Source organism: Phalangium opilio, unplaced genomic scaffold, assembly GCF_054372755.1.
Source record: "Phalangium opilio isolate 3A_F unplaced genomic scaffold, DU_Popi_V2 ptg000500l_1, whole genome shotgun sequence".
NCBI classification, from domain to species: domain Eukaryota; kingdom Metazoa; phylum Arthropoda; class Arachnida; order Opiliones; family Phalangiidae; genus Phalangium; species Phalangium opilio.
Genome location: NW_028324238.1, coordinates 423,255 through 440,544, shown reverse-complemented (window position 1 = coordinate 440,544; position 17,290 = coordinate 423,255). Strand labels below are relative to the sequence as shown.

At 38.0% G+C, this 17,290-nt stretch overlaps 2 protein-coding genes and 1 long non-coding RNA gene across 4 annotated transcripts; 2 read left to right on the top strand and 1 right to left on the bottom strand.

Annotated features, from left to right (window-relative positions):
* Window positions 1-10,499: 10,499 nt before the first annotated feature.
* Window positions 10,500-12,772, top strand: LOC149591757 (uncharacterized). Its single transcript, XR_016379538.1, has 4 exons — window positions 10,500-10,610; window positions 10,690-10,742; window positions 10,805-10,878; window positions 10,936-12,772. It is a non-coding gene; the product is annotated as an uncharacterized LOC149591757 (long non-coding RNA).
* A 9-nt stretch (window positions 12,773-12,781) lies between these two features.
* Window positions 12,782-14,802, top strand: LOC149591756 (uncharacterized). Of its 2 annotated transcripts, XM_089861718.1 has the most exons (3): window positions 12,782-13,130; window positions 13,211-13,478; window positions 13,559-14,802. In XM_089861718.1, exons 2-3 carry the CDS (start codon window positions 13,319-13,321, stop codon window positions 14,689-14,691), a joined length of 1,293 nt encoding a protein of 430 aa, XP_089717844.1. In that variant the 5' UTR covers window positions 12,782-13,130; window positions 13,211-13,318; the 3' UTR covers window positions 14,692-14,802. The 2 variants fall into 2 exon arrangements, with proteins under 2 accessions (XP_089717844.1, XP_089717843.1); XM_089861717.1 differs by having other exon boundaries at window positions 12,782-13,478.
* Window positions 14,757-16,603, bottom strand: LOC149591755 (uncharacterized). The gene is made up of 2 exons (XM_089861716.1): window positions 16,428-16,603; window positions 14,757-16,347 (listed from the first exon to the last, which is right to left on the bottom strand). The coding sequence occupies exons 1-2, from the start codon at window positions 16,544-16,546 to the stop codon at window positions 14,757-14,759; spliced, it is 1,710 nt and encodes a 569-aa protein (XP_089717842.1). The 5' UTR covers window positions 16,547-16,603.
* Window positions 16,604-17,290: the final 687 nt, after the last annotated feature.

The window sequence follows — 17,290 nt, the reverse complement described above, 5'->3', positions numbered from 1 at the left end:
ACGTGTTCTGACGTCACAGTAGCCTGCGGAAGATGCCCAGTTGTAACCCATATTTGGGTACTTAGAGGCATGATAAACTTATGATAACATTTATGAAGACCTTTTCCAAAGGAAAGTGTCAAAGTGTTATCGGTGATCTGCATCGTAATTATTATCATTATTATTATTTGCCTGTCTTAAGAAATTTTAGTGAGATTAAAACGTCTGAAAAGAAGAGATCATGTAGAAAGCGGAAACATAATAGAGAGATGAGCTATAATATTGTGAGTTAACTGCGGTATCTCAGACCACCTAACCCATGGACAGGCAAAGCCATGTTAAAGGCCGACTTCCATCGAAAAGAGTTCTAGCGAACTGAAAACCGAGCATCAAGACTAACAATGAAGCGACCGTGTCGATTTTCGAATCCCCGCTGGGGTAAAAGATGGAAGGGTTCTAGGTAACTGAAAGCCGTGCAATGTGGTTCTAGTGAACTGAAGGTACACAATAGAGAATTTCCTTCAGGGGAAAGCAAAAATTCGAGAGGAAATAAATTTAAAGGATTTCTGTTGTTCATCTTCAGTTTGCTAGAACCACAATGCAGGGCTTTCATTTAGCTAGAACCCTTCCATCTTTTACCCCAGCGGGGCTTCGAAAATCGTCACGGTCGCTTCATTGTTAGTGTCGATGCTCAGTTTTCAGTTCGCTAGAACCCTTTTCGCTGGAAGTCGGCCTTTAAACCCGCGTTAACAAATCGCCAAATGTCCCGTAAAGAAAAATTCGTCTGTAATGGTTCGGGATATTTTTTAGCCAAGGCTTAATGTTAAACAGACTTTATAAACATTTAACTATACCAGAGTAATATTTACAAAAACTAACTTAACAGATCGTTTATGTATGTTTAATGAGAGAGATAGGCTAAAATAAATAATGATATTCAACTCACTTTTATAATTTAGTCAGATTTTCTCCTCATATCTATTCCTCAAAAAACAAAATGGCGAGAATTTTACTAGGGTTGGTGTCAGGCGTTGCTCTAAGCAAATCAAGCTCCCTATTCAGTTGTCTGTCCATGGGTTAAATGGTCTGAGGCGGTATTAATATTTTTTCAAAGACAGAATGACATACTTTGATGTAGCCTTTAACATAAATTTCATCTTGGACGAAGACCTTCATGTTGGGCTCCTTCATTAAAGTAACAGGCGGCTCCATTATCACCCCTAGCATGCTGGCTAATCTTCTGGACACGAATTTTACCTTGCCAAAGGCAGGAACCAATCAGACCTAATGCACTAGGTCCCATTGGTTCCTGCCTTTGGTTTAACTAGCCTTTGCCAAGCTTAGCCAACGTGTAGCAGAAAAGGCATCTTTCAGGGGCATCAACGGAGCCGCCCTTTGCTTTAAGTCATTGAGAGTGAAGATTTTTGGGGATGATTGGTAAACGTGGTAAGAATACACATTGGCTTTCATTATTGACACAAATAACACGCATGCGATCCCCAGAAAACCTACGCGTTTCGTATTAAGAAGAATATAGTCAAGCCTAACATCGGAGCCTCCGAGATATCTAGGCCCGTGTGTGTCGATTTTTATATGAGGAAATATCCAGTTTTACAGAGGAAATATTTTCACCCAATATGTGTACTAGATGGCGCTCTTATTACAGTTGCGAAGGGGGTCTTCCATAAATTGTTGCTGATATTTTAGGGGCCAATTATAAAAATTTTATGAAAGTGAAAGGTTTCACCCTTAAATTAACGTAATTGTTTTAGGGGCTATTTATTTTTTATTGAATTTTTTGGTTAGATTGTGTGGACAACAAAATTAATTATGCGCTTTTAACATTGTTGTTATTTTAGTAAAACAAAACTTCTTCAAGTTGCTAATTCACAGTTTTATTAGACCATAAGACGAATTTTTTTACTCCTTCGTAACCTTTCATTTTTCTAACCTTACCTTTTTTATCTTTTACTTCTTTGGCACGATTGTTCAATAAAGGTCTTCGGAAATTTTGTAAAACATTTTTTAACTATCCGCGACCTCGGTTTCACCACTCTACGTCTAATATTGTAGCACTCGACGGGGTCACGAAGCTGAACTTATTTTTATTTTACGATACTAAAAGCGCCCCCAAGCGAGAAAACACGGCGAACTAAATTAGTTAAAAAAATATTCTCGCTTCGCGATAGGCACGGGCCTAGATCATTTCGGAGGCTCCGCTAACATCAATCAAGTGAGTTTACGTAAAATCAAAAGTAATATAAGAAACCTCCCTACGGGAGGAAAGTGTACAAAGGCGAATTTTTCCCGATACATCCTCGTACCGCGAATGTCCCCGCGCACTTATACGGCCGTAAACAAAGTTTAAAAAATAGGGCTTGGCCGCGTAGAGCGTAGGAATACATTCTCTGATCTCGCGATTGCGTCGGCTGCTTAAATTTGTCAATTTCACAAACTCATTGTAATTTTAAACTTTTCCAATGAAATAATTCATGCAGTATTTAGATTTTGATGATAATCAATCATTTATAGACAGGCAGTGACTAGATTATAGGATTTTCATAGGTCTTTGCATAAAATTTGAATTAAACCCTTACCCTGCCAAGGTATATGACTAACACTATGCATAGATAGATTTTAAAATGGTGTTATTATCTATCTCGAAATTTTATTCTTGTATTCATCATTTTCATCTTCTTGGCTTCACAACCAACTAGCTTTTCGTTTCGAAATAACCGTATGTGAATATTTATTAGTAAAATCGGGAATCATCTGTTTCTTACGACAGACGGCTAAGCAGACTACACTAGTTTGAAACGCTTTCTCCTCTTTCCTTTTCCAACGACCATATCGAAGGACTACCGTACCTTGTCCATGAGCAATAGTGTCTGAATATGGTATTTGGCGGTTCGAGGGTGTCTCGCGTGTTTTAACGTTATGCCTATGGCGTCTTGTATACTTCCCTCCCGTAGGGAGGTTTCTTATATTACTTCTGCCTGTGGTAGAACATCTTCCACAGAGTGGGACTGAAATGACTTTTTCGGTCGGACAGAATTGGTATTCTAATTTCTACGCATCAGGGTCCGTTGTAAAATTATTTTGATAACCAATCAAAATTCTTTCGGGAAGAAGCTTCTTTTGACGTCATAATAGGGGAAATATTTTATCCCTCGTTTATAGTTTTTTTTAAATCGCCAGTCGCCATTGCCACATTTGCATGTTATGAACGTTTGAGTCTGAATTCTCTAACCGTATTTGATTGCGATTCGCTATTGCCGTAAATGCATGTTGTAAACTTTTGAGTTTGTATCTCTCTGTCCAGCATTAAGTATAGTCAAGAAGCGATATCTAGTTTACTAGGGAGAAGGTATAAATTCGCCACATTTCTATCTTTATCTCCAGTCCAAACGTTGGTCCGGAGTTAAACCCCGCCTCTAAATTAGAACTAGCATCTCATTGGTTCTTGAAAACTCACGTCAACGCGACGCGAATTACGAAAATTACGTATTTTCCGACTGATAAGAGGCGAAATAGCCTGGGCTCATTTTATGTCCCCCCTAGTATTTTGAAAGGGGGCGCGCGAATACTTAGGCATCTTATACCTTCTCCCTAGTAAACTAGATATCGCTTCTTGGTATAGTATTAAGCTCCCTAATTAAAATATCATCAAGGAAAAACCAAAGGCCATTGAGGCTTAAGTTCTTCTGACTCCAAGTCCCAAATGCAACTCGTGCCACGTGACTACCGGTCGACCGCTATTTTCAGTCGCAATTCGATTTTATGAGTGAGCCTAGAGATGTGAAATTACCGTAATTTTTAAAAATGGTAATTTACCGGGTAAATTACCGAAAAATTACCGGTAAATTACCGATTAAAATTTTGAAATTACAAAAATTACCGTAATTTATGGTATTTTATGTTTTAATAGGCTTATTACCGCGGTAATTTTGTAATTTGCCGGTAAATTACCATTCTAAAATTACGGTAAGATATAAATCGGTAATTTACGCGGTATTTGGTAAATTACCGGTAATTTACGGACGGTAAATTACCGACTCACATCTCTAAGTGAGCCCAACTAAAATGTTGCCATCGAAGGCCTGCCTAATAGCAGGAGTTCATAATAACCCGAAGTACGAAACTGGTTAAAAAGCCCGTAACAACAAAGTTTCGCCGTAAAGCTCAGCGGATTCATACACCGCTTAACTCCCAAAGAAATAGTTACCCCATTTTTTAGCGCCCACGCGCATTAAATTGCACACTTCCGGTTTAGCACTATTTTTATCTTGTGATTTTGGGAGCGAAAATGGCTCACGTCTGCTTCTGTCGGAACGGTGTAAATTAAGCCTTGGCTAAGAAGTTGGCTTTTAGTCGGGGTTTCTAGTTTTCTACAAAACATTTAAAAGATCGTCAATGATGTGTTGTTGTGATATGTGTGAGAATTCCGTGGTTAATTTAAAACGGTTTGGACAAATTTATTCCCAGTATCTTTAATATAAGAATTGCAACGTGTTTCTACGTCCACCATATCGCCATTTTTCTTTTCGACGGAGATCCCAGCCAACGGAAGTTTTGGAACGAAAACCAAGGAGCATAGATACCACTACGATGTACTGTAAGGTTGTATGTCCATAAACAGGCTAATCCTTTCTATGCGCAACGACAGAATCTTGTTGTTCGCGATTTTTACCATTAGCTCTATGGCCAGTTTCATACTTCCCCCCGAAAGGGGGTTATTATGAACTCCTGCTAATAGTAAAGTTTTGACGCGACGCTAAAGCTTCCGCTCGTTAGTTTCGGTCAAGTGGGAACCCAGCTTTAAGTGGCCCCGTGATGTAGGAGGAGCTTCTATAAAACACTAATTGACGTCACGATTATCCAAATGTCGTGAGTTTATTGTAGATCCTGCTCACATCTTTTAATTTTTCAAAATTATCTACCCCAATAATAATAATGTTCATATCAATGCAGATGATAATTTTGAAATCTTACCTTATTCAGGGCCATTCTCAGGGTTACGTAACATATTGGATAAAGTTGCAAGCAAGTATAGGCCTAGTTATTTGATTACGAAATGTCGTTTCGAAAATTTACATTCATTTTTCGTACTCTACATTTACCGAGCAATTTTCATTCAAGTGTATACTGTAGGAAATGCTGAGGTGTTATAATACATAATGTTAAATCACGTTTGAATTATAGAAGTCTTTATCAAGTTCACACGCATCTATGTTATTAGAATGGTAATAACTCTCCCATGTTTCCCAATTTAAACCAAATAATACTGACACGCTATCTCACTTTAATCATCTCGGCTAAAATTGTCGGTTCTTCTTTGTTTTTAAAATATCACGGCTGTCTGATGAGGCAATTTCTCAACATGGAAGGGGTAAATTAGGCTTTTAACGGTTTATGTCCTTGTATAGAGTAAGCGACCCAGTAAACCTTCATGGTGCCGTGATTATACTTAATTGGTGAGGAAACTGAGGATGGTAGAAGAAGTGATATCTATTTTATTAGGGAGAAGGTATAAATTTGCCACATTTCCAGCTTTATCTCCAGTCCAAACGTAGGTCCAGAGTTAATACCCGTCTCTAAATTACAAGCAGCATCTCATTGGTTCTTGAAAACGCACGTCAGCCCGACGCGAATGACGAAAATTACGTATTTTTCGACTGAGGGGAGGTGAAATAGCCCGGCCTCCTTTTACGTCCCATTTGTATTTTGAAACGTGGACTGGGACTATTGGCGCGCGAATACTTAGGCATCTTAAAGCTTCTCCCTAATAAACTAGATCACGCTTTTAATAAGCCGAACCAAGAAGGAATTTACTATAAGAAGGCCTAAAAAAGCATCCGGTGCGCGCGTCATAGTCTCATAGACGACAATCCCCCCTCTTTAGTGGGGGGAGGCTGGAAACCAAGGCGGGGCTTCATATTTTATCTTACTCTATGTTTTCCACCATGGCATCTATCTCTTTTAATTTTTCCTTAAGTTAAGCCTTTTTTTGGTTTTTGAAACTCAGTCAGTGGCAATTATAAACCATTCGCGTACCGTTTCAGCACCGCGGGCAGCCTCCATTTTTTGTTTACTTTGCTCGAGGTTTTTTCTATCTAGTCGGAATACGTCATTTGCGTCTGTATGACCTATCCCCACGGGATCCAATAGGAATTCACAGAGCAATGACGAACATGAAAGGGGTGGAGATTACTTGTCCACTAACACCGGCGTAAGCGTAAAATCGGGCTACTTAGGTCTTCTTATAGTAAATTCCTTCTTGGCCGAACACAGATAATCGATTAAAAATCGGTTGTCTGATCATTTATTTTTATATTTAAAGTATTTAGTGACGATTTTGTCAAGCTTCTAGGTGAAATAGAGACAAATTAAGTTCGCAGACCTGTCCTTATCGCACAAGGTTACTACATTGTTAAAGGCCGACTTCCAACGAAAAGGGTTCTTACGAACTGAAAACCGAGCATCGAGACTAACAATGGAGCGACCGTGCCGATTTTCGAACTCCCGCTGGGGCAAAAGATGGAAGGGTTCTAGCTAACTGAAAGCCGTGTAATGCGGTTCTAGCGAACTGAAGATACACAATAGAGAATTTCCTTCAGGGGAAAGCAAAAGTTCGAGAGGAAATAAATTTAAAAGGATTTCAATTGTCCATCTTCAGTTCGCTAGAACCGTTCCAACTTTTGCCCCAGCGGGGATTCAAAAATCGGCACGGTCGCTCCATTGTTAGTCTCGATGCTCGGTTTTCAGTTCGTAAGAACCCTTTTCGTTGGAAGTCGGCCTTTAAGCAGTACCTACCCAGGATGTGAATTTCCAGGGAGCAATTTAATGTGACAAGCCTGGGAAATAAACGAGGTTTACTTGTGTGGTGAAGTAAGGGTGATGTGGTGAAGTCACCACGGGCGGACAGGAGGCAGTCAACGCCTATAGGATAGGGGGGCAGTTATGTGTCGTATTCCCTCAAACTTTGGTAACCCAGAGGCTCTACTTACAAAAGTGCGCCACACTCCCGAAATATGAATTCATTTTAATCGGAGTTAAACTTTCTAATCAATCTAATGAAGGTTCAATCATCATAGACCTATTTAATCAATTCAAGCAAAATTAAATCAACTGGAAGTGCTATTTTTAACAAAAACACAATTAAAAAAAAATAATACCTACCAAAGCATTTTTTTCTTCGATGCATTTCTGAAAATATCGCTATATAAATAAGAGCAATAACGATTTCTTAATAACAATTAACCTGTTCATTAATACAACGTCAGAAACCACTCAGCTCTTCTGTTACCAGTCGTTTCAAGTTACTTGACTTCGATTCCAATTGGTAAGATGTAAATATTTTGCAATTTAATTAACTCCCTTGGTCACTCTAGAGTCTAGACTAAACAATTCCTCCCTCATATAGAAAATGCGTTCTGTAGTATTTGTCTTCACTGCATGCATCATAGCTTATAAGGCGATGACAGTTAGCACTCAAAATGATGGAAACGTTAGCGTTAACGTTGGTGGTCTCGTTGACGTTCTAGTTAATACACTAGCGCAATACGGTAATCGAGTTTCAGTCCAAGTACTACCCCATTTCAATAATGGATCATACATTGTCAACGAAGCCGAGTTACGATCGGCCGGATGTCCAGCGCGGAATGGTAAAGATTTAGTCTTTCTGCCACATCCGACCCAAGCTCGGTTGTTTTACCTATGTGATAACGGTGTGGCTCACAAATTCGTCTGTCCAAGTAATCTTGTTTTTAATCCAAAACTCAACGTCTGCGATTGGGAATAAAGTGTGCTCTAGTTTATGTTTCTGTAAATATAAAACAATATAGGATTTCTATGTATACATTATTTCAAATAAACTTATGTTTTATTTTTTAAGCTGGGGTTAAAGTTTTTACACTTACTTCTGAATTGCAAACATTTTTCCTCTCAACTGAACTATTTACACAACAACTAAAACAGGAATATATTGTCTCTTTACCATTAAATTTAAGCTACTTGCTCAATTTGTTATGGAACTTACGTATGAAATAACTTAATGGTGACAAGAACCTATCCAACGGACACTTCTAATAAAAGAAGCAACACCTTTCTCAGACCGTTTAACATGTCCCTTAATAATTTCCAATAAAATCATACATATGTTTCTGAAAGCATGTCCATACTAAGCCTGTGGCTTCTTAACACGAGGCACCCTTATTTCAATAGACAAATTAGTTTACTACAGAGAAACAAACTCACAAGGGCGAGGTAGCCAATGAGGGCCAGGAACCAACGCCAGACGGAGCCCGAGTTCACTACATGCGGAAAGTTAACCAACTCGCATTGCCTCTGGCGTTGCTTCTTGGTGAGAGGGAGGATACTCCAATGGTGGCCTCGCCCTTGTGTGTTTGCTTTTCTTTTTGTTGTAAGCGAATTTGTCTAGATGCCACAGCTAACAGAAAGCGTCCTATTCTAACTATTACCGTTAGTCCGTTAACCATAGCAAGTTTTCATGGGTAGGAAACCTGGTAAGGCCGTGGAGGAAAACTCCTGTATCACGGTATCAGGTGGGGAGGGAACTTGCCAACTCTATGCAGAAGCTTTTGATCCCACTATGTTTCACCCGGTGTCATAGTTCGGAGTCGAACCGGAGACCCTCTTGCTGCGAGGCGAAAGCGATAACCGCTACGCGACTGCATCAGTCAGGCACTGTTCCAGTGCCTGGTCACGAATTACGTAATAGATCACTACAATAATTAAGTGCTCTTGCGAACAAACGTAAGTAAGCCAAAAATATTTCACATCGTTCTTTAAATACTCTACTAATATTTTAGGGCATTACATTTTTTAGAGCTACCTTAATTAACATGTAATGTAAATAAATGTAATAATTCCTAGTTAATCATAAATTAATTTCTGCAGGTCGAGAAAGTTCAGTCTGCAGGTCGAGAAAGTTCAGTTTGCAGCTTACGATAAACAGTATCAGTCGAGACTGGTGAGATGTTATGTTGAGGACTGTTAACAAACAGGGTGCTTCTGATAAGTCTGCCATAACTTAACGGGTGTGTTCTTTGACTCAAATTGATTGGAAAGTGTCGAAGAACATGTGGTCTAAAACATTCAGTTACGGAGATATGGGCTCCCAACATTGAACTCTAAAACAACTAAATGGTACGTCAAAGTCCTTTGTCGATAAAAGAAATCCAACAATTCTTAACATAACATCATAATCAGAAACGGCAATCTTTAAAATTCACTATTTCAAATGAAGTTTTAAGCAAATCTGTTCCGCTTCATCATCAAAATCGTGTTTGACCTAAAATTTGCCCTCTTAAGCATCGACGCCAGTCATCACTCGTTAAATTGAAGTTTTGTCTATCTTCTTAAACCATCAACATTACAAAAGGAAATAACTTCAACGCACCTAGAAGATAATTCCTCTTGGCATTAAACCGAAGTTTTGATGACGTGATTTCTAAGGAAATTACTGCTTTGTACGCGAGCTGTGGATTGATTCGAAGGCCACGAGAGAACCTGGAGCCACAGGGGGGAGGCGTTACACTCGGGTAATCCTACATGCAGTTGATGACTCACCGCGTGGCACCGACTATACGATAGATGACGTTGCTACTCTTCGGTACAGAAGTAAGTCATCAACTGTTTTTAGCAAATTTCACTATATCGAATTTGGAAACTTCACTAAATTTGCAAACGGATATTAATTTCTCTTAATTAATTGCGAAATAGTATCAAATGAAGTTTTAGTTAGAATATTAGTAAAATAATGTTTCTTGACATTATTAATTATAAATGTTATATAAATTTTAATTGTTTAATGATTATTAACTGCTCTGCAATAAATTCTTATACAGGTAGAGCTCGGCATTTTCTATCCATTATCCACAAACTAAATTACTGATTATTGATATATAAATTTGTGGATATAATACGATTTAACATGGAAGTTCTGTGGATAATTTTCGAGCGTGGATAAAGATAAAATGGCGTAGTTTAAGTGGGCCAATAAGATAATTTGAAATTTTCTTTACGTGTAGGAGGGAGGGGCTCTATACTGGGCTGTGAGTCGGACTGAAGTAAATACCGTTCTCCATTCCTCCTTCTAAACTTAAATCTATCCCTGGCATCAAACAAAGAACATCCTCCTTAATTTTTGGCTGATTTATCAAACACCGTGTATATGACACCAATTGAAATATTTTTTCCCAATATTGGTCACTAATTGTTTACTAAAAGATGGAGTGACGAACTTGAAACGCCGTTGAGGCGAAATGCTCACGAAATTCTTGAGCTAGCTCTCAGTAAGATAGAAGCATTACAGCTTATAATAAATTTCACACTTACAGAATATATCTTATAAACTTATGTCGTTTCTAAATGCATATAATCCAGTATGATTTTTTTTATAGTATATTACCATGCTTAGGTCTAGTACTTCGGTACCAAATATTATCTTGAAGTTCTAAGAAAACATAAAATTAGCATACAGTTCCGTAGACTTGTTTACTACATTGGTTTTTCCAAGAATCTGTTCAAAACAAGCCTTTTTATTATGAAGTCTTTCCCAAGTCAATGACTTCATTAATATAATAAGATCGTTTGCCTCTCCATTCTCGGTAATATATTTATTGTATTGTTGGCAAAGATTTTGCTATGTTTTCATACGAAATGTATCGATTTTTATTTTTTCCCTAGTGTCTATAAACATGCAATTTATGTAAACAAATTTCGAATATAATATTTTAGCGGTGAGTCACAGACTTTTTAAGAACTGTGAGTCATTTTTGTAGAAAACATTTAAATTTTGAAGTTATTCAACCAGGAATCTTTGCATTTCGTGGAAATGTATCAAAATACTAGTCTGTTGTTTGCTGTATTTAAACGGTACGTAACCACTTAGTAATAAATCATTTACATATATGTAATTATTTATTTATTCAGCTGGCAGAGTCATAGGGTGACTGACTTCTCACCGACGAAACTCATATAGTTGAGAGGTATCAAATAATGCTTTTGAAGTTGAAAGAACAAATATTTAAGAAATATCTTAAACTATCTTTAAAATAAAATAATTCTAGCATTCAAATTAATCAAAATTGAAGATCTTAGTGATGGGTTTTATTATGTGGGTTTTTCATGGTGGGTAAAATTACACGCATTAAAACCCGTGGGGTTTTTGGGCTGGAGTTTTTTAATTTGAAACATGGATTCATTTGTTCACCTAAAAACGTCAACTCTAAACATGAACTAAGATGATAATGTATTCGCAGTTTTACACGAATATTTCGAGCTAGATTCAGTTCGATCTTAGACCACCTAACCCATGGACAGGCAATTGAATAGGGAGCTAGGTTTGCTTAGAGCAACGCCTGACACTAGCGTTGTGGCGGCGGATGTTGAAAGTTTTTAACGACACCTTAGTAAAATTCGCGCCATAGATATGGGGAGAAAATCTGACCAAATTATAAAAGTGACTTGAATTTCGTTATTTATTTTAGCCTCTCTCTTCCATTAACGATTCCTAAACGATCTATCAAGTTAGTTTTTGTAAATATCACTTTGGTATTGTTTAACATATTAAGCCTTGGCTAAAAAATATCCCGAACCATTACAGACGAATTTTTCTTTACGGGACATTTGGCGATTGTCATTTGTTAACGCGGGTATAATAACATGGCTTTGCCTTTCCATGGGTTAGGTGGTCTGAGGTTCGATGTAGTAATAGACCATTCCATTATATACTTGAAGAGAAACCAATGCACAGCGGCGGCTATTTCCGTCGCGCTAAGAGGCAACACCAGACGAAGCCCGAGTTCACTACACGATAAAGGTTTGCCAAATCGCACGACCTCTATCGGTGCTTCTCGGCACGAGGTAAATAGGCTTCGATAGCGGCTCCGCACCTGTGGTGTTTGCTTCTCCAATGGCATTAATGGAATGATCTATCGAAGCATCAAAATGGAAAATGCCATTATTTCCGTAGAGAAGGAAACATAGGGTGCGTTCAGTAACGCTCAACGGAGACCAAACGCGTTGAGCTCCGTTGATTAACGTGACGTCATGTGACGTATTAGGCTACTGAACGGTTTTTGGCAACTTTACTGTTCTTGGAAATGGATATGCGGGGGCCTACTAACCCCCATAAGGGGCCAAACTCTGACCAGTAACTTAGCCAAGGCTTAAGCTTTAAAACCCAATAACTTTTTAAGCTTCATAGATATAATCGAAAAAATTTCATAAAATACTATTGGACATCATTCTTTCTCATTCAGTCGCTGCTACACCGATTTTATAATCATTTCCGAAATTACCCGTCAAATTAACTTCTCGAAATCCTTCAGGGAGATAAGTTTCCGCCATTGCTGATGCGTCACAAATTGCGTTGCTCAACGAAGTAATCGGCTCTTACAGCCGATGACTTCGATGCCTCTTCGCTTACAATCGTGACGTCAAACCGGAAGTTTCGAAAATCGTTCAGTGGCGAATGCGCACTCAACGTAGCTCCGTTGAGCGTTACTGAACGCAGCCATAGCTAGCGTGGGGCCGCCTTCTTATTTCCCTCGTGCCATGAAGCAGTTCGAGTTTGCTAGACTACCAGTCGTAGTGAACTGGCACTCCGTCTGGCGTTGCCTTTTGACGCGAGGGAAAAAACCTAGGATAGCAACATCGATTGGGATAGAGTGGGATATAGACCGAGTGGGGAAAGGTAAAGCCCCGCCCATTGACATGCGCGGTAACCACTGGATGTTTTACTTCCAACAGCAACATGTAGATGGCGGGAAATACACCGTTCCATAAATGGGGGTAGGAAAACTGTAATAGTCGACAAAGACCAAATAAAAATATCTAAATGGACTAGTGAAGCTTTCACTATTTTGTGGATTTTACATTTTGTTAGTCCGGCAGCCCTGTAACGTGCACCGCGTTTCGGCTATCGGCTATGCGTTGGCTTCCTCTTCTATCACTCGTAGTAGTAGCAGACGGTTTTATTTGGAAAAATTTTGCTCAAGTGAAGTGTCAGCTTGCCGTTGGTAACTCAAGGATAGTAAAGAAAATGCCTAAGTGTGTATCATTTTGGAAAGGAGGAAATACTTGTTGCATCCCTGAATGCAAAAACAACACCAGAAACCACAAGGGTATTTCTTTTCATAAGTTCCCCAGGGATGAATGTGTCCGCGAAGAATGGGTACGAAGAATACGCTTCGTTTTGTGCCAGGGTTCTAAGACTCGACCTCACGTTTCGTGGACTCCTTGTAAGAACAGTGTTGTTTGTGGCGCTCATTTTCGAAAAAGTGGTATAAAAAGAAAGGAAGATGTTTACCCTATGTACATGGGGAAATTTGTATTCCCAAATTCAATTACCAAATCAATTGATCTTCTTGAGGAGGGTCAATTACCGGAAGCTGTAGCCTTTGAAACTGTGCCAAATAGAAATATTGGATGTTCTAATGTTTCAGACAAACGGATGACAATAGCATTTACAGGTATCGTAGTCTTAGCTAAAGTTGTAATGAAGTTTCAGTATCGCGCGATTTTCATTTTTGTAAAACAAATGTGTTTTTAGACCACAATTATTGTCAAACGCAAGGCGATGACATATCTTCAGGGACCAATGAAGCCGGACTTAAATTGGAAATGTCAATTCTTAAGTCAAAAATGGCTTGTCTCATTGAAGAAAATGCCAAATTGAAGGAGAGGCTATGTGCTTTAGAAGAAAATTTGCAAAAAAACTCTGCAAAATCGTTTAACTTTGAAAACATCAGTGCAAATGATAAACAGCTAGAATTTTACACAGGATTTAGATCTAAAGAGGACTTTTTAGACCTTTACGGTTATATAGAAAACGATCTACCTAGTTTAAATTTTCACAATAGTAATAACCAATGTAACCAAAAAGAAAAAAGAAAGAAGTCTTCAGCTGGTAGACCTAAGGCCCTAGATTTTAAAAATCAACTATTCCTCGTTTTGTGCCGTATAAAGGTTGGAATGCTAGAAGAAGATTTAGCCTATCGATTTCAGATTAGCGTTTCAACTGTTAGTAATATATGGATTACATGGATTGACCTTTTGTACCGTAGGCTTCCAAGGATGACAATATGGCCATCAAGGAGGATTGTTGATAAATACATGCCAGAACCATTTCGTGCCCTTTATCCTAGCACTCGAATTATCATTGATTGTACCGAACTCTTTATAGAAACTCCCCATGATTATAACACTCAAAGTGACACTTATTCGAGCTATAAAAGCCATAATACCGCAAAAGGCTTGATAGGAATAACCCCAAATGGTTTTGTCAGTTTCATATCTGACCTTTCTCCTGGCCGCATATCTGATAAAGAGATCACAAATAGTAGCGGTCTTTATGAAAAATTAGAACCCGGTGACTCAGTTATGGCTGACCGAGGATTTTTAATAGCAGAGGAGTTGCAAAAAGTTGGTGCTACCTTAAACATACCACCGTTTTTAAAGGATAGAACACAGCTCACTGAAGCGGAAGTGAAACAAACCAGAGACATAGCAAACTTAAGAATCCATGTTGAAAGAGTTATTAGGGAGGTAAAAATTAACCGAATATTAAAATATGTATTTCCAAATTGCATGCATGAAGAACTAAACAAAGTATGGAAAATATGTGCCTATTTAGTTAATTTTAGAAGAGCGCCATTATTAAATAGAGAAACAGTAAATGAATAACTACAAAACTCTGGTGCTGGATACAATTTTATTTTCAAACATTTGTGAAAATATAAAAATATTTATCAAAAATGACTAAAATAAAATTCACTCAATTTTGGAACCATTAAATCATTAAATATATCACAGTTGAAATTAATCCTTTGGCAAAAATAATCATTTCCAGTAACCAAAAAGAAATCACACCATTTGTAGCCGGTCACACCCAGTTGACCTTGAACTTGGAAATAATAATTGTGGTTCTCCTTTAAACTTATCTCTCCATTCTTGTCCTTCTTCAAGCAAGGGGCTAGTTTTTTGTCAATGGCTTGAGATACAGTATACCCTTCCTTTTTTGCTTTGGCCAGTGTTTTAATTTCAAGTAAACCAAATTCTTCTTTACTTTTGTCGTAACAAATTTGATCGGGACTAGCTCCAATTATTGGTAAAGAAGGATTTACACAAAATCCAACGTTGAAGCATATCACAGTTCCAGCTTTATAAACTTTGTACATATTTATTGCATTTCCTTCGTTGGTAATGCCTTCCTGGACAAAGACATTTCCACTGAGATCAGACCCCTTTCTAATAGTTTCAACATATTTTGGAGTGATTTCTTTTTTTCTTTTAATAACATCTCCAAATTTGGAAGCTGTGATTCGTTTTACTCTCTCACTTTTCCATAGCTGAGAGTTGGATTGACCTCTAGTTAAGGACTCAAGATTTCTAGCTTGGATAAGCGTAAGAACACACTCGGAAGGAAATATTTTATCTTTTTGGCACTTAGGTATCTCTGGAAAAGGTATTTCAGGCGTAATGGTAGGAACTTGCTGTTGCTGTAAACTCTCATTTGATTCTATTTCATCATGTGTTTCTTCAGGTACTGGAAGGTAGTTATTTTCCGCTAATATTTCTTGCCACATAGCCTTAGCTCCTTTCCCAAAGCTATTGGACACACGTTCTATCCGTGCCTCTAAATCCATTTCATCCGCTTTACGTTTCTCTTCAGTGTCCAAAACTGGAAGTGAGGAGTACTTGGGTTTTGGAAGCACTGGGGCAGGGTTTTCGTTAGAATAATTTGGCTTGTGTTTTTTAAATTGTAAATTAGAAAAGCTTTTAGTTTGAAGATTGGCATTTCCTTTCTTCAGTCCCCATTTCTTGGGTACCTCAGTGCATGACTTATCATGTGGAATATAAAAGAGCTTTTCTAGTTTGCACTCCCACAGGAACCATAAAACCGCACACGTGTGTTTACAAACACCACCGTTACCACATGGGCACTCACAATAACCATCTAATATGTCTCCGCTTATTTTTTCGAGTTTTAATTGCACTGCGTACTTTTTATAAAGCTTATAAGATGGAACAATTATACTTTTGACAAAAATGAAGGCCTTATCACTCCCTGGATCACAAATGAACACACTTCCAACCTTTTTGGCTTTTTGCATTCGGTTTCCATCTTCAAGGTGCTTATTTGCCTTGTTTTTCGTAAAAAAAGTGACAACTTGGCTAATGTTAAATTGTATTGGAAGTGATTTTAACTGTTTGGTCCAAGGTCCATTAGGGAAATCATGGATAGGTACACCTGTAACTCTTCGTTTCTTGTCATTCGTTTCATCCCCATTTATCGCACTGGTTTCTGGTCGCGGGACAACACTTTCACAAAACGCTTTCCTAATACAAGCATCAACATATTAATCGTGAGCTAATTACTCATATACTTAAATTAAAACGTGAAAGAAGCAACTGTTTACCTTTTAATATTATTTTCCTTGGGACTGTTCCTACTTGGTTTTGACGTCAAACACTGTCGCTTTGGCCTCTCAGGAGTGTTATGGCACGGTTTTAGAACTTCAATTTCCGCATTATTCATACCTAAGCCTTGTACGGTGCCTAACTTCAAACGTATTTGGCTTATGGCTTCTCAGCTGTTGGCTTATGGCTTCTCAGCTGTTGGCTTTGGCTAGATAAACGTCTTCGCAACTTTAAAACCCAAGTCTGAATGCGTTCAGTGCTTATAATCATGGAGATCGGTTTCCTATCAGAAACCGCACTACAGGCCTGGCAGCCCGGTTGTATGAAAGCCCTACTTTCCCGAATAGAGTGGGGGAAAGCAATTTATGGAATAAATGGAACGGAGTATTCTATACTTTGGCGCGAAATTTAATATGCTTCGTTTTACAACATTGGTGTAGAAATAAATAATGTTAGTTCAAATCTTAATAAAAAGGTGAATATTTGTGTTAAAATATAGATTTTTAAAATGTATTTCCCACCATGTTTTAAACACAACATACAAATTGTTTATTACTAAACAATAAAATTAAAAATATGTTTGAGTTCATGAGTTTTGCAATATTAAATGTATAATTATGGGAGTAGTTTGTCCTTAGGATTTAAATTTATTATTTTTTTAAATAAATATTGCTTGTAAATTCCCATTTTAGAGTTTCAGAAACACAGAAGTGAATGTATATTTCCAAAATAATCCCAACGTTAGGAAATTTATCAGTTGAATGAGCAATGATGGCTTAAAATGAAAGTATGGGCACTTCCGTCTTTGCATGGTAATGTCTTGTTTTATCAATGAAAGAATAATAGTTTTCTAATAACCAAT

Coding starts and splice junctions, on each gene's coding strand:
- LOC149591756 (XM_089861717.1), top strand. CDS start 12,935: ATGCGTTGGCTTCCTCTTCTATCACTCGTAGTAGTAGCAGACGGTTTT. Junction 13,479..13,558: donor GATGACAATAGCATTTACAG/GTATCGTAGTCT, acceptor ATGTGTTTTTAG/ACCACAATTATTGTCAAACG.
- LOC149591755 (XM_089861716.1), bottom strand. CDS start 16,546: ATGAATAATGCGGAAATTGAAGTTCTAAAACCGTGCCATAACACTCCT. Junction 16,348..16,427: donor AAGGAAAATAATATTAAAAG/GTAAACAGTTGC, acceptor TGCTTGTATTAG/GAAAGCGTTTTGTGAAAGTG.